The sequence below is a fragment of the Pseudochaenichthys georgianus genome, chromosome 12 (genome assembly GCF_902827115.2).
Source record: "Pseudochaenichthys georgianus chromosome 12, fPseGeo1.2, whole genome shotgun sequence".
Classification (NCBI taxonomy): Eukaryota; Metazoa; Chordata; class Actinopteri; order Perciformes; family Channichthyidae; genus Pseudochaenichthys; species Pseudochaenichthys georgianus.
The window spans coordinates 17,333,205-17,346,669 of NC_047514.1; the positions used below are offsets into that span (position 1 = coordinate 17,333,205).

Here is a 13,465-nt window from a genome sequence, read left to right on the forward strand (position 1 = left end):
GTGATGGTCCGGTAATAGTGGTGTACCACTGCAGTGGTAAGGGGTAATAAAGATTCAGGAGGTATTTCTGTACAGTAGATCATTTTAAGTTGTACTTGAACTCCATTTGCTGGATGATTCGTAATATTGGCAGCCAGTGCTCATTTCTAATGGAACCTATTGATGTAAGCTAGTCATTAACCCCCGGTAGTGTCTGAGATTCGGTGGGCTGATACTCACAGACAAAGTTAAAGCAAAAATACTGCCAATATAAACTTGTTGAAGAAGTACTCTGTAGGAAACTTGGACTTTGGCTAATTGGACAAGTTGTGTGGGTATTGGTTCGCTGTTCACCACATTCTGAGTAGACCAACAGGTTGCAAACTCTAACCTCATACAGTACATGTGCATCTCTTTGTGTTTGGTGTGGGTGTTGTGCACCTCTCCATGCAACAGTTAATATATTTACATTACATAAATATCATTTTGTTTCGCTCAAGATTTGGCTCTTAGTGCACATTTCTTTAAGAGCTTGGTGTTTTTTTTCTTTCCTCTAAGGCTGTGTTTTTGTTCTGTGTAGGTGTGCCAGTGCACACATTTTACTTTGTTCTGCTTATGTCCAAAAATGTAATCATCCCTTAATATTGCTTCACTCCCACAGCTTTTGCGGCTGACTCAAGCCAAAGAGGGGCTGGCTGCCAAGACCCTCTCATGGCTCCTTTCATCCCACTTGATTCATTCTCATCTTCATTAAATTGTTTTTATCATCAAGACGTTTTGCCTTCTACTTGATGGATTCATTGACAACGAAAGATAGCAAATATTATTCTTTCATTTACTTTATTTTGTGGGCAATACTGTATGCAGCACATTTAAAACTTGTTGTTGTTGTAATGTGGAACTGATCTAAAATTCAACTAATATTCAATTTGAGTATTACAATATTAATTAATAAGACTCACAATATGAATTAGAAAAACTCACCCCAATTACAGAGGAAAATATAATTTAAATAAAAGAGCTGCGAGGACATATTTCATTACATTTTAAATACTCAATATGGAGGCACATTTTCTGATTAAAATCAAGCCTGCAGAATAACAAATGCTTGAAAAGATCCATATTGCATATCAAACAGTGGCGGGAAGCCATATGAATGTTCCTATTAAAGGGATAATAAGGGAAAGCTAAGAAAGATAGAGAAAAGCATGTCATTATGCATGTTTCATTTGTAAAAGGAAGGTCAGTATCAGGTTTTTGATTAACCATAGCTATATGTTAAAATGACATCATCTTGAACATGGAGCTGCAGAAACCTTCAAAGTATTTTATCATGAAATGTCCCTCATTGCATATGAATGGAGACAGTGGGAGAAGAGCCAGCAAAAAGTAATGTTTCTCTTTGAGCTTCTTGTTGCTCTCAGTATTCTGTTCACCAGGGAGGGAGGTGTTGAGTGTTGGGATTTGGGGGGTTGGTGGGGGTGCAGTGTGATTGGAAGTAGTCAGGGTCTTTCATTTTGTCGTGTGGTGTCTTTTTTCATTTCTGGGCTGATTTTTCACTGGAGGGCTAGTTCCATTCACTTGCATTTATTATTTCTTGCACTGAGGAAGTTGATGCATTTAGAATATCTGTGAGCGAGTTTGTGTGTGCCTCTGTGCGCATTAATGCTCGCGCGGGGGTATGTGTGTGAGCATGTGCGACGCGCGACTCTCAGTGTGTGTGAGGGATGGACGCTTTCATGGCTGTTTCAGATCTCTCTGCCTCACAGTTCGTCAGAGCGAGGGAGCCAGGAGGGAGAGAGAGATGGAGAGATAATGGGAATGGAGGGTGAAAGAAGGGTAACACAATCTTTAATGAGTTTCCTTGGCTGTCTTTGCCTGTTTCTGGGTCAGGGTCCCCTGACTAAGGATGTGGGTGGACTGAGGACTATGAAGCAGAAAATAACAGACTAAGCCAAGGTCTGCTGAAATAGACTTCGACATTAAAGAGTCATCACCTTCATAAAGACATAAAGGACGACGAGCTCGACAATGTTTCAAGTTTAGTTTCTTGTTTAGACAGCAGAAGATGAACGTTTTTTAAAACAGCTAATGATCTTCTTCCGGCTCCTGATTGCACCCACACGAACACAAACTGAAAGGAGGTTACTCTGAAAGGTCAGCGGTCACCTAAGGTTGTACTGCCTCTGCTCAATTAGCAGCCGGTTAGGAAGTTAGCACAAGTTGGAACTTTTTTCTGATGGGAAGCAGCACACTCACAAACATACAAAGAGAATTCTCCGGCATCATACCGACATACACACACACTTTCACCACAGTACACAGACACCCTCCTCCCTCGCAATGAGGAGGGTGACTTTGGTCAGTTTCTGATTGGCTGCCCCTGCCCTTTCATTTCCGAGCAATCAACTTCAATCTGTGGCAGGTATGAAGGGAGAGATAACATTAGAGAGACATCGTGGGGAGATATCTGCTCAGCCGCGACATTATTTAGTGCTCCCAAAGCATCCAGGAGGCAACCTCTGTCAGACAACAAGGCTCCAGCATGTCCACACAGGACTGGGAGACGGGTAGATAGAAGGACATGGAAGAATTACTGATGGGCTGATAAACTCTTTTGTTATCCGAACAAGTCTGCCTTCCTGTTGCTGTCCTCCTGTGCTATGTTTCCGTCTGTCTGCCCAACTGCATTTCGATGTCTCAATCTATGTCTGTCTGGCCGAGTTACTTTTACCGTCTCTCTCTGTTCTCCCTCCGTCTCACCTTCAGTTTCTCAGTGTATCGCTCTCTCTACTCTGCCTTCTTTCCTTCCCACTTGTGAATAATTGATGTTTACCGGTTCGATGGTAAGAATAGAACAGTTCTGGAGGTGACAAATGGGTTGGCGTATAGGCTTCATCCTCTTCTCTTCAAAGAGTTAGAAAGTTAGCCGCGCTCGCTCGTGGGCGTGTATGCCCATATATTTGTGTGCTTGCAATGTTTTGTTGCACTGCAAGCATGTGTTTGTGTGTGAGCGAGTGCACGCACATATGCTGTTGTGTGTTTGTGATTTAAGACAGGGAGATGAAAGGGAGTTGTAATTACAGGGAAGCGTATCTGTCTAGTGCAGAAGTATCCGAGGAATGGCACAAACTGAGCCAAAAGCCTGAGGTCATTAGATGTGCTGCATGTGTGTGTGCATGTGTCTGTGAGCTAGTGTGTGTCTCTGTGATAGAGACAAAAGCAAAGAGAAGGGAGGGAGCAAGAGAGAGACTGTGAGACAGAGAGAGATCAGCTTATAACTTCAGTTCCTCAGAGTCAACCTCTGAACTCTGCTTCTCATTATTGGCTCTGCCTCTCTCTGGTTTCTCAGCAGTCGCTGGTTGTGGTTAGACCAAGCAAGGCCGAGTTTCTGTAAATCCATGCAGCCTTATTGCCTGAGAGGAACCCCAGAATTTCCTGCGCTCTAAAATACACTTGTGTAAACATTCCAAAATATCAAATGATAGGGATTTCACTGTGTGCTGTGTGAGTGGATAATCCCATGCAAAGACTGTGGTTATAATACACTGTCCCTCTGTCTCTTGTCTGCTTTTCTTTCCCTCACAACCCATTTCTTATCCCTCTTTCTGGGGATTTCTGCCTCTGTTTTCCCTCCATTCATCTTCCCTTTCATCTGATCCTCACTTCCACCATCTCTCTCTTCGCAGTTGACGATGACTTCATTGGTCTCGGCGATCTTCCGGAGACATTCCCTTCAGACCCCCCTGAGCCTCTGCCTGTGTTCTTGATGGAACCGGAGGAGGCCTATATAGTGAAGAACAAGCCGGTCAACCTGTACTGCAAGGCCACGCCTGCAACGCAGATCTACTTCAAGTGTAACAGCGAGTGGGTTCACCAGAAGGAGCACACTGTGGAGGAGCGGGTCGACGAAAACTCTGGTGAGTAAAATATTTGTTTTGATGAACATAATGACATCAATTCACACCACATACCACTGCAACCTTTTTATAATTCATGTCTTTTATTTGGTTTGCCAACAATTTCCACTCCTGGTATTTTTATGCTTTGGTTTGACTAACTCAAAACAGGATTAGTGAAAGATCATAGTATTAGTTAAATATTGAATAAACTTAACCTGAAGCATGACACAACATTTATTGTTTGTTATGCTTTAAAATGCACCCCTGATTTCATCCTATGACTTATGTGTACTGTAAGTGCATCCCACTTCCTGGAAAGGCAAACATTTTCATTATTCAGGTGGGCATTATTATCTTTTTTGGCAGGTGGGCAAAAAATGTTCGTACAAACATACAGTACACACAATGTTTCTTTTCTTATCGCTCTAAAAGCTAGTTTGTTTGATCAAAAGTGGCATCACCTTATCTGCAGGCTGACTAGCCTGATTCAGAGTTTCACAATAAGAACATTTTTCTTATTTTTTGGGGCATCCTCACACTTCAACTTATTGTGTGTGTGCCTTTGATTGTGTGTTGATGTTTGTACAATTCTAGTGGAAGTAAAGGTAGTGAAGCTCAAGCAAGGTTGTTTTCAACAGAATTCAGCCCTGCAGGCACCAGAGCCATTACACACAACAGCCTCGCACTGATTGGCTGCATTCAGCTCCTGTATAGGAAATTGAGTTATTTCTGTCGCCCACAGGTACCAATCACATTGCATTTACCCTTTTCATCCCACTGTTTTGCCACACACACGTCTACATGCTCAGACACAGACAACCGGACAGCTGCTCCATCACTTTGATTTAAATGTTTAAGCACACACTTATAAACCCTTCAAGGTCTGTTTGTTGTATGTTGCAAGTGCTCTTGTACTTGTACTATATGAAAAAGACAGCATTGTTGCAAGCACACAAAGCAGTGTTGTAACCAGCACAAATATAAAAGGAGTATTGAAATAAATACCTGAATGGCAACTTAAAATCCTTTCACTTTGACCTGGTGTACTTTAGGAAGACTTCACATATTTGAGGATGTGTTTCTTGTTTTTGATTATGACAAAGGAGATGGCGAAGGTTTCAGTGGTTCTTAGCCTTAATGTCAGAAAGTGTTATGCTAAAAGCATCAACATAGAAAATATCCCACACATCACACAAGCACCCACTCTACACAGCCATATCCACAGGCTATTTACTGCACAGATATTCATTCATTTATGCCCTTGCGCCCCCCACATAAACACACACACACAACAACACTGGAGCCCAGTGGATGTGTGTAGCCTTTCTCAACCCACGCATTTGCTCTCTGATTTCCCCAGATTGACAGAAAAAGAGCACTGATAGAAACTGGCCAGTTCGGTCAATACAACTGACAGTGTAGCTTGAAGAAATTGGATAACTCCCTCTCTCCTTTTCTCTCTCCACACCCCCTGTTTCTCTTTTTCTTACGTCCTGTCTCTATGTCTCACTTTCATGTTGGCGAGAGCTCATGATCTTGTAAAAATAAGACGAAATAAGAGATAATGAGATTAAGAAAGTGCCAGAGACTGAGAACAGGAACTGCAAATTCAATGTGTTCAATTAGGCTACAGGCGAATCTCTATCCAGATGTTGGAAATGCTCACAAGACAACTGCGTTCTTGCTTCACTTCATATACATAAACAGGGACAACAGAGAAGTTTGTTTGCATGCATCAAATTAGTTTGGAACTTTAAATAGAGCGCCGGTATTGAAAGGCTTAACAATAGGGTTGGAGTTTAAATCTACCAAATAATAACATAAATGCATGCGTCATAGAAAAGCAACTTCCTACTGAAAGTATAATTTGTGTGGCATCAGTAGTTGCAATGTTATTAGCAATAGGCGGCTTGATTCACTGACACAATGGTTTCACAGCAAGAAACAACTGACCTACAGCTCTCCCTTGGGCCTTTTAAAGAGACCTCATGCCGGTAATATGCCTGTCTAAAGTATTTTTAATTGGATGTGACACAGAGTGGGCCATGTGTTGCGAAAGTGACACTAGCGTGGTTTAATTTCTACAATTTCAAATAGCAATGCTTTGTCGATCTGGGAGTTGAAACACATGCATCTGATGTAAAAGCAAGCAAGTTTTGTTAAGGTTCAGTTTGCTCAGACTAAGGACGTTTCATTTGTGTAAAGAATGTACCATGAGCCACTCTGATGTAAACTCAGATATTGAATAGGAGCATACATAAAAAGAAGCCATAGATTGCACATACAAAATGTACAAGGCAATTTTTACAAATGGTCTCCTGCAGTGAGGATTTAGCTTCAGAGAGTCACCATGCTGTCACCTGAACACGGTACCATTTACCTCCCAGTGTTGAGGGCAGTTGTGAGCAAAACGAGCATTGATCTGAGCGAATGAGCGACAAATTAATTATAGTATAGTAGAAACTACTAATGTAATATACACTGGAGACAGCTTGTCACTCTGTTTGAGATATGAGTTAGCAGATCAAAGATGAGTATACTCTTCATCTGGTCGGATAATCCTAGCATTTACCCCCCTCCTCCTCCTCCTCCTCCCCCTCCTCCTCCTCCTCCTCCTCCTCCTCCTTTAGTTCTCCTTCAACGACCAATGCCTCCTTTTCTCCCCGACTTGTCTGATCAATAATCGTAGCCAGTGCTAGGCTAGCTCACTTTAATGACCACATTAATAATGAATCATCTCCAATGAGGAGCCTACGCCAGCCTATTAATGGGACCTATTGTACAATCAGTTCTGCTAATGGCCACGTTGACGTGTGAAGTAGCCCCTCATCGCTGGTCGTGACATGAGCCACACTTGCTTTGGCCCTCTTGGTTTCAAATTGAGTGGAAGTCTGTGTCTGCTTTGTTGCTATCATTGTAATGCTATACAGTCTACTAAAAGCTGCTAGCTGAGCAAACACATGAAGTCACTGGATGAGGTCAGCCGGCTCACTTCAGAGCCTTTCTCTTCTGCTCGAGTGATCCTGCTGATGTGTTTCAATTGCACCACGTCAGGAAGAGTTTAATCCTGCTCTAGTATCAACCATGAAGTCATATAGTCCACTCTTTAGAGTCGTCATCGTCACTTGAAGCTAGTCTATGGTACAGAGGGCTTTTCTTACAGACAGATCATTCACAACTATAACCCTATTCAGAAACTTTGTGAGCACACACAGAGAATTAAACGATTCTGGCACGTGTTTTACACCCTTAGAGAATTCATTTTCTTAATATTGTTTCCACTATTGATTTTCCCTCTCCGACTCTGTGTGTGATGTTCACACTTCTATCACATCCATACTTGACATTCCTCAACCAACACTACACATCTTCTCAGACACATTGGCATACAGTACAGACAACCACAGACACACATCCTTGGACCCATGTGGACACACACATACATGCAGAGGAACATGCGCACACAACAGACGCGGCTGTTCTTCTGCCTGTCGGCACACAGTGTACATTTTACATGAGAGCTAAGCTGGTGTGTGGGATGTCACTGTGCTTGCTGTGTGTGTGCCAGAACAAGGAGGCTGTGTGAATGCACTGAACCTGAAGTAAAATGGCATGTTTATTTTTTAACCATCCAGTCTCCTTGCATTTTTCATTCAATCACACATTCTGAGAAGTACTGTGTAAATCCACTTGCACTGTAAGACAGATCCTGAACCTTTGTACACAAATATGAAGGTAATGTGTATTTGGATAGACATAAAAACTGAGCTTAGATGCCGTCAGTCTCACTTGGGTAGACATTTTCATTTTCCAATCATCTAGGTAAAAGATAAAAATGGATGATTAAAGCTTTCTTGATACATATATTAAAGTATGAGTGAGCTTACGGAATTTAAACTACACAGATTTTAGCATTTCAATTTTAAATTACTGGCAGAGGTTCACAGTATGCCTTAAAAAGGTAAATGTTATCTCTCGTTCAGCAGGTAGTGAATCACTTTGTATTGAACTAGATTTCAGGCAAAGATAAGGTTACTCATCGAATGAACATTTGAACACGGTGAGTCATTGACCTGATAATGATGTCACATGTATGTCTTTGGTAAGCTCAGTTATAAAAAGAATACTATCAAATAGTAAATAACCACAAAAAAAAGTAAATGTAAACAAAACTGAAACATAATTTGTGTATATAATGCATTATATTTTATTGTGTTTATCTTTTATTTTATTCCATATAATGGAACAACTGTCAAGAGAAGCTTCTGTTTCTGATTTAACAAGTAATATAGTTAGCTGGCTAACTTTAACACATTATAATAGTCTACGTTAGTTCACAACTTAATAATACACCTATGTTTAGAAGAGCGTCATTTAGTAGGCTTCTCTCTGGGCTTTTGACGCAGCCACACCATTAAGGCATGCTCTCTGTGTAGCCCATGTCATGTGTGTCTCCTCAGCAGCCTGCATATTATTTATGAATTAGCAGGCAATGGTGTTATTTTCCACTGGACTGTGTTGGGGATGTTTATATATATATAAATGTTTCTTTAATTAAAATTACATCCCTGTTTGATTGTCCATGGTAGTGAGCCATGTGACAATAGCTGAACGCTTTCAGGGAGATGCAGTTTTGTAGAAAGAGACAGCAACATTGCAATTAAATTGTGAATAATAAAGACAGGCTCTATAACTTTGCACATGCTGTAAATGCTCATTACGAGAACAGTGAGCATAACTCATTAAATCATGTATTGAATGTACTACAACTACAACAGAAGAATCCCAGTATCTGGCATTATTCCAGCTAACAATGAAAAACAGCTACAGAGCAATTCATCACCAAAACTGAAGAACTGAAGAGTGGGATTAAAAGCTGCAGGGCCTGACAAATAACGGTTGGTAATACTGATGACAGGATCTGAAGACGGACAACATAAATCTGTAGGCCCATCCTTCATGGGAGTAATGGGAATGTTTCCTAAGCACACAAAAGGCCCTTCAGTAGCAACTGGGCCTAATTTGAATGTCACAGTCCACTTTAACATCATCATCATGGTCATGAGCATGACAGTTCCAGGAAAATGGCAACTTTACTTTTTTTTATTTCCAGTGGGCTGCTCAGGCCCCACATTTAAACGTAATAGAGCAGCACTTTGGGGGATGAAGTGGCATTGGATATCCAACGCATCGTCTCAGCATGTTCTTCTGAAAAAATCTGTCGAATCAAGTCATCGCGTCCTGTAAAGTGTTTCCAACATGCAATTCAGATTTTCCAGGCCAGCAGAATTAAAGGGTTATAAAACTAGAAGGTCACTCGGAGAACAAAGACCTCTGCCAAGGATGTTTCTATAAGCGAACAATTATACAAAATGATACATCTCCATGTTTAGGATCTTTTAAACTAAATGATGGTTTTTAGTTGCCTATTCTACACCATACAACTAATTGTTTTAAGTTATAATGCTAACAAATAGAACATTTTTGGTGGGGGTAATCATTTGTATGTCTTTCCGTTTCATGTCTTGTATCAAATTATGGTGTTCACTGTTGCATAATGTCTTCATATCAACATTTTCCTCAGAAGTATTCCATTAAATAAAAAAAAAACTAGATCAATTAACCTGGATAAAGGCACGACATTACATACGAAGCATCTGTAACTTCAGTGAATGCGAATGCACCACATACATTAATGTGTGCATTCAAATCCTATGATCGACGGACACACACTGTAGCAGCAGCAGCAGCAGCATAATCTGCTCTAGAGGGGCAGCTGTGGGTAGAGGCATTTGTTTTGGGGATGATTTGTTTGTTTGGGTCCTGGCACCCAGATGAGCAGTAATCAGAGGAGTTAGCAAACAGGATTTTGGTAGCCATGACGCCTCAAATCCTCCCCCACAGGGCCCGGGCCCAAACAGCTCAGCGCTCTGGCATCAGGGCCTAACTGACACACGCGCGCACACAAATACCAAGTGTCAAAGCATGTGATGTGACTGATATAAATGGTACTGAATCGTTTGATGTGATCCAATATTGACATTTTTTCGCTCCAAGGTGAAGGAATACATTTTAATGGATTTATTTAGTGAAGGTTTATGATATCAACTGTTTTATCTTGGTTTGTTTAAGTCGGTCATTTTGTTCTCTTTTGATATGTGCTATAACTCCCTCTCTTTTTTGTCTTTCCTCGCAGGCCTGGTAGTGAGAGAGGCCAGCATAGAGATCACTCGGCAGCAGGTGGAGGAGCTGTTTGGGCCGGAGGACTTCTGGTGTCAGTGTGTGGCCTGGAGCTCTGCAGGGACCACCAAGAGCCGCAGATCCCATGTCCGCATCGCCTGTGAGTATTCTCCCCTGCCTCCATCCTGCTCTTCAGCCCATTATTCCGTCTTTATCGTCTCTCTCATCTTTGTATTGCTCTCCAAACAAAGTCTCTCGCCTGCCAAGGAAAGGCGTCTAACAGACCGACTTGTGTATTGTGTCAGATTTACAGATACTGGAGATGGAAGCAGTGAAAAAAAGGTTTTACTAACATGGGACTAAAGTGTCCCTTTGAACTTGAGCTGGTAAAAAGCCGGCAGAATCCAAATCAGCTTCCTTGTGTACAGTATAACCTGGAGGAACAGGGAAGAGCTGCTGCAGTGTTTACACAGAGGCTGCGGCACATGTTTATGCCAGTGTTCCCTCTTCTTCCTGGAGGTGGTCCTCATTTGTTTTCTGCCTGTGCGTTTGTCCTCCTCCTGAAATGCATCACACACTGGTTTCCAAGTAATGAGAAATATTTTGTTGCCTCTAAACTTTGGGCTCATTTTATTTCCCAAAGGATCTGCCAATCAAAATCTGAAAAGTAATGAAACCCCAAAGGACATAGGGAGGAAGGCAGAGTTATAAATGTAGTTGTGACATCAAGGGAATGCTTCTGAAAAAACGACACATTGCATAACACAACAGCTTACACATTGTTGTCAAAACTTCACCGGAAGGGACTTCTTTTACCTAGATCATCACACTTTCAATCCTGTCTTAAGTTATTTCAAGGTATCTTGACTGACATGTCCTGTTTTGAGGCAAACAGACAGAGGATGCAACTCCAGCTTGCAGTATGCTTTTTAGTCTGCATCAAATATACTGCTGGATAGGGCTTGATAGGGATATCACTTGAGCTTAATGTCTGGCTGGCAACTCAGTGCCATTGTCACAATGATTTTGTTTTCACTTTAAGGTACAGCGGAGCAGCACAGTACGGAGTCAATATCTGCGATTTTAACTTTATCTACTTCGAGGCAGTTGGCAATCATATACTTGTCCCTCTCAATTGTTCTCTCATCTAATTCTCATTTTGTTCTCTGCATCATTGTATCTCTTGCTCTCTTTATGCTTTTTTCTGTACAGTTTCTCTTTGAATTCAATGTATTCCATCTATTGTATTCCTCTCTAACTCTCTTTCTAGTCTCTATGCTTTACCCCTGTATGCTGTACGACAGTGACTGAGCCGTGAGCCGTGAGCCGTGACTTTTATACCTATTGATTAGATTTATGATTCGAAAATAATAAAAGTAGGGTAGACATGTGGATATTATCCGGCTGAACGAAACGTGCATTTATCAACAGGTTCGTTTTCCACACACCTTATTTCAAGCTCATTTCCAAAATCCTCTGGAGAAATCCCATTGCTTTCTGTCGAGGGAATCCGAGCGCAGCTTACTTCCGGGTTTTAGGACGCGTCACTGCACCACTTGCATAGACTTCACATCTGGTACCTACAGCGGAACTGTCATAAAGTCCGCGATAATAAAGCCCGCCCATTTAGAGGGAAGATATGATTGGTCAATTGTACTGTCATTTGACATTACTCTCTCGTTGAGTTACTATAGCTGGCCCTCTGTGAATGTAGAGAGGGACCAACAAGCTCTCCCGTTTTCACCATGGTTTTCACAGTAACTCGCAGAGACGGCATTTAACCTTTCACATTCCAACAGAAACTGAACAGGCAGATTCGAAAGAATTTATTTATTTAGAAATGTTATTTTAAATACAATGAGATCAAGTTATTTTGTAAAACTAATGAAACATTTAACAAAACAATGTTTTCAAATATTATTTTTTAGAATATCTTAGGGGCCGTCAGGGCCTAGAGGGCCCTGACGGCTCGCCACTTCTGTACGATTTATCTTTGATTTCAGTGTATTCCCTCTTTTGCAAACACCATTAGCTCTTCTCCAGATCTCTCAGGTCTTCAGGGACTGGTCAGCTTTCTGTCCCCAGAGTCAGAACTAAACATGGTAAAGCAGCGTTCAGTTATTATGCTCCAAATATCTGGAACAAACTCCCAGAAACCTGCAGGTCCGCTGCAACTCTTACTACTTTTAAATCCAGGCTGAAGACTTTTCTTTTTGTCGCTGCTTTTAATTGAACTTTTCATATCTTAAACTGCACTGTAACTTTTATCCATGTACTTTTTCTAAACGTAATTAAACTCCATGACATTTATGAGAGGGACTGCTCGAAAGCAGAGATATTTGGAATATCTGGCATCGACGGATGAAAAATAGTGTTTTGGTAACACGGAGTGTTTTGGTAACACTTTAAAGACTTTGTTATGGAAGCAAAGCAGGGGAGGGGGTGTGTACAGCCTCCTGAGGGTCCGATTGTGGATGTCATGCGAGCAAAATATGGTGAAGAAAGTCTGTCTAAATTAAATCATATTTTAGACTGCACTGTAACTTTTATCCATGTATTTTTCCTTAATGTTTATTTTATTAGCACTGTAACTTTTATCCATGTACTTTTTCTTGTAATGTTTAATTGAACTATTCATATTTTAGACTGCACTGTAACTTTTATCCATGTATTTTTCCTTAATGTTTATTTTATTAGCTTTTCTTTTTTAATGCTTAATGTCTTTCATTTCTTTTTTGTAAAGCACTTTGAATTACCCTGCGTCGAAAAGTGCTATATAAATAAACTTGCCTTGCCTTGCCTTGCCTTGCCTTGCCTTGCCTTGCCTTGCCTTGCCTTGCCTTGCCTTGCCTTGCCTTGCCTTGCCTTGCCTTGCCTTGCCTTGCCTTGCCTTGCCTTGCCTTGCCTTCTCATCACGGCTTATGTTATACTAGCCTGGTGAATCAGAATCATCATGCAGCCTACTCCCGCTGAGCCCACTCCCGCTGCTCCACCTCCTATAATCACCCATGATGAGCAGCCTTCCAGCACTAACCTATCCCTCAAATCACAATGGACCCCTCTTCCCCTCCCATTAGCCTCCACTGAATGGATTAGCTCCTCTCCTGTGCTCTCTCTTCAGGCAGGCTTCTTGTCAGAGCCAGGCTCCATTCTGTTAGGCTAATGGAAACTGGGCTTGTTTTCGTCTCCACTCCCATCATCAAAACATATACAGTTTAATCAGACTGTGAGTCACAGCCAGCGCTGGCGAGTTGAGCGGTTGTTGTGTTGAAGAACTGGCATTTAGAATTGCTGAAAAAGGCCACTCTGGCTAAGAGTATAGTCGGAGTTTGTGTGTGGCTGTTGGACTAAGAGAGAATCTGTATATTCCCCATGATTGCCTTTTCTTCCTGCGACCTCCACAA

The 13,465-nt window shown here is 41.5% G+C and overlaps 1 protein-coding gene across 3 annotated transcripts in view; it reads left to right on the forward strand.

The window, feature by feature from the left end:
• Nucleotides 1–13,465, forward strand: part of unc5cb (unc-5 netrin receptor Cb) — a 107,567-nt gene that overhangs the window by 56,568 nt on the left and 37,534 nt on the right. For all 3 annotated transcript variants that reach the window (XM_034096533.1, XM_034096534.1, XM_034096535.1), the window contains exons 2-3: nucleotides 3,669–3,899; nucleotides 10,078–10,221. In XM_034096533.1, coding sequence (XP_033952424.1) covers nucleotides 3,669–3,899; nucleotides 10,078–10,221 — 375 coding nt within the window. The remainder of the gene's footprint in view (nucleotides 1–3,668; nucleotides 3,900–10,077; nucleotides 10,222–13,465) is intronic.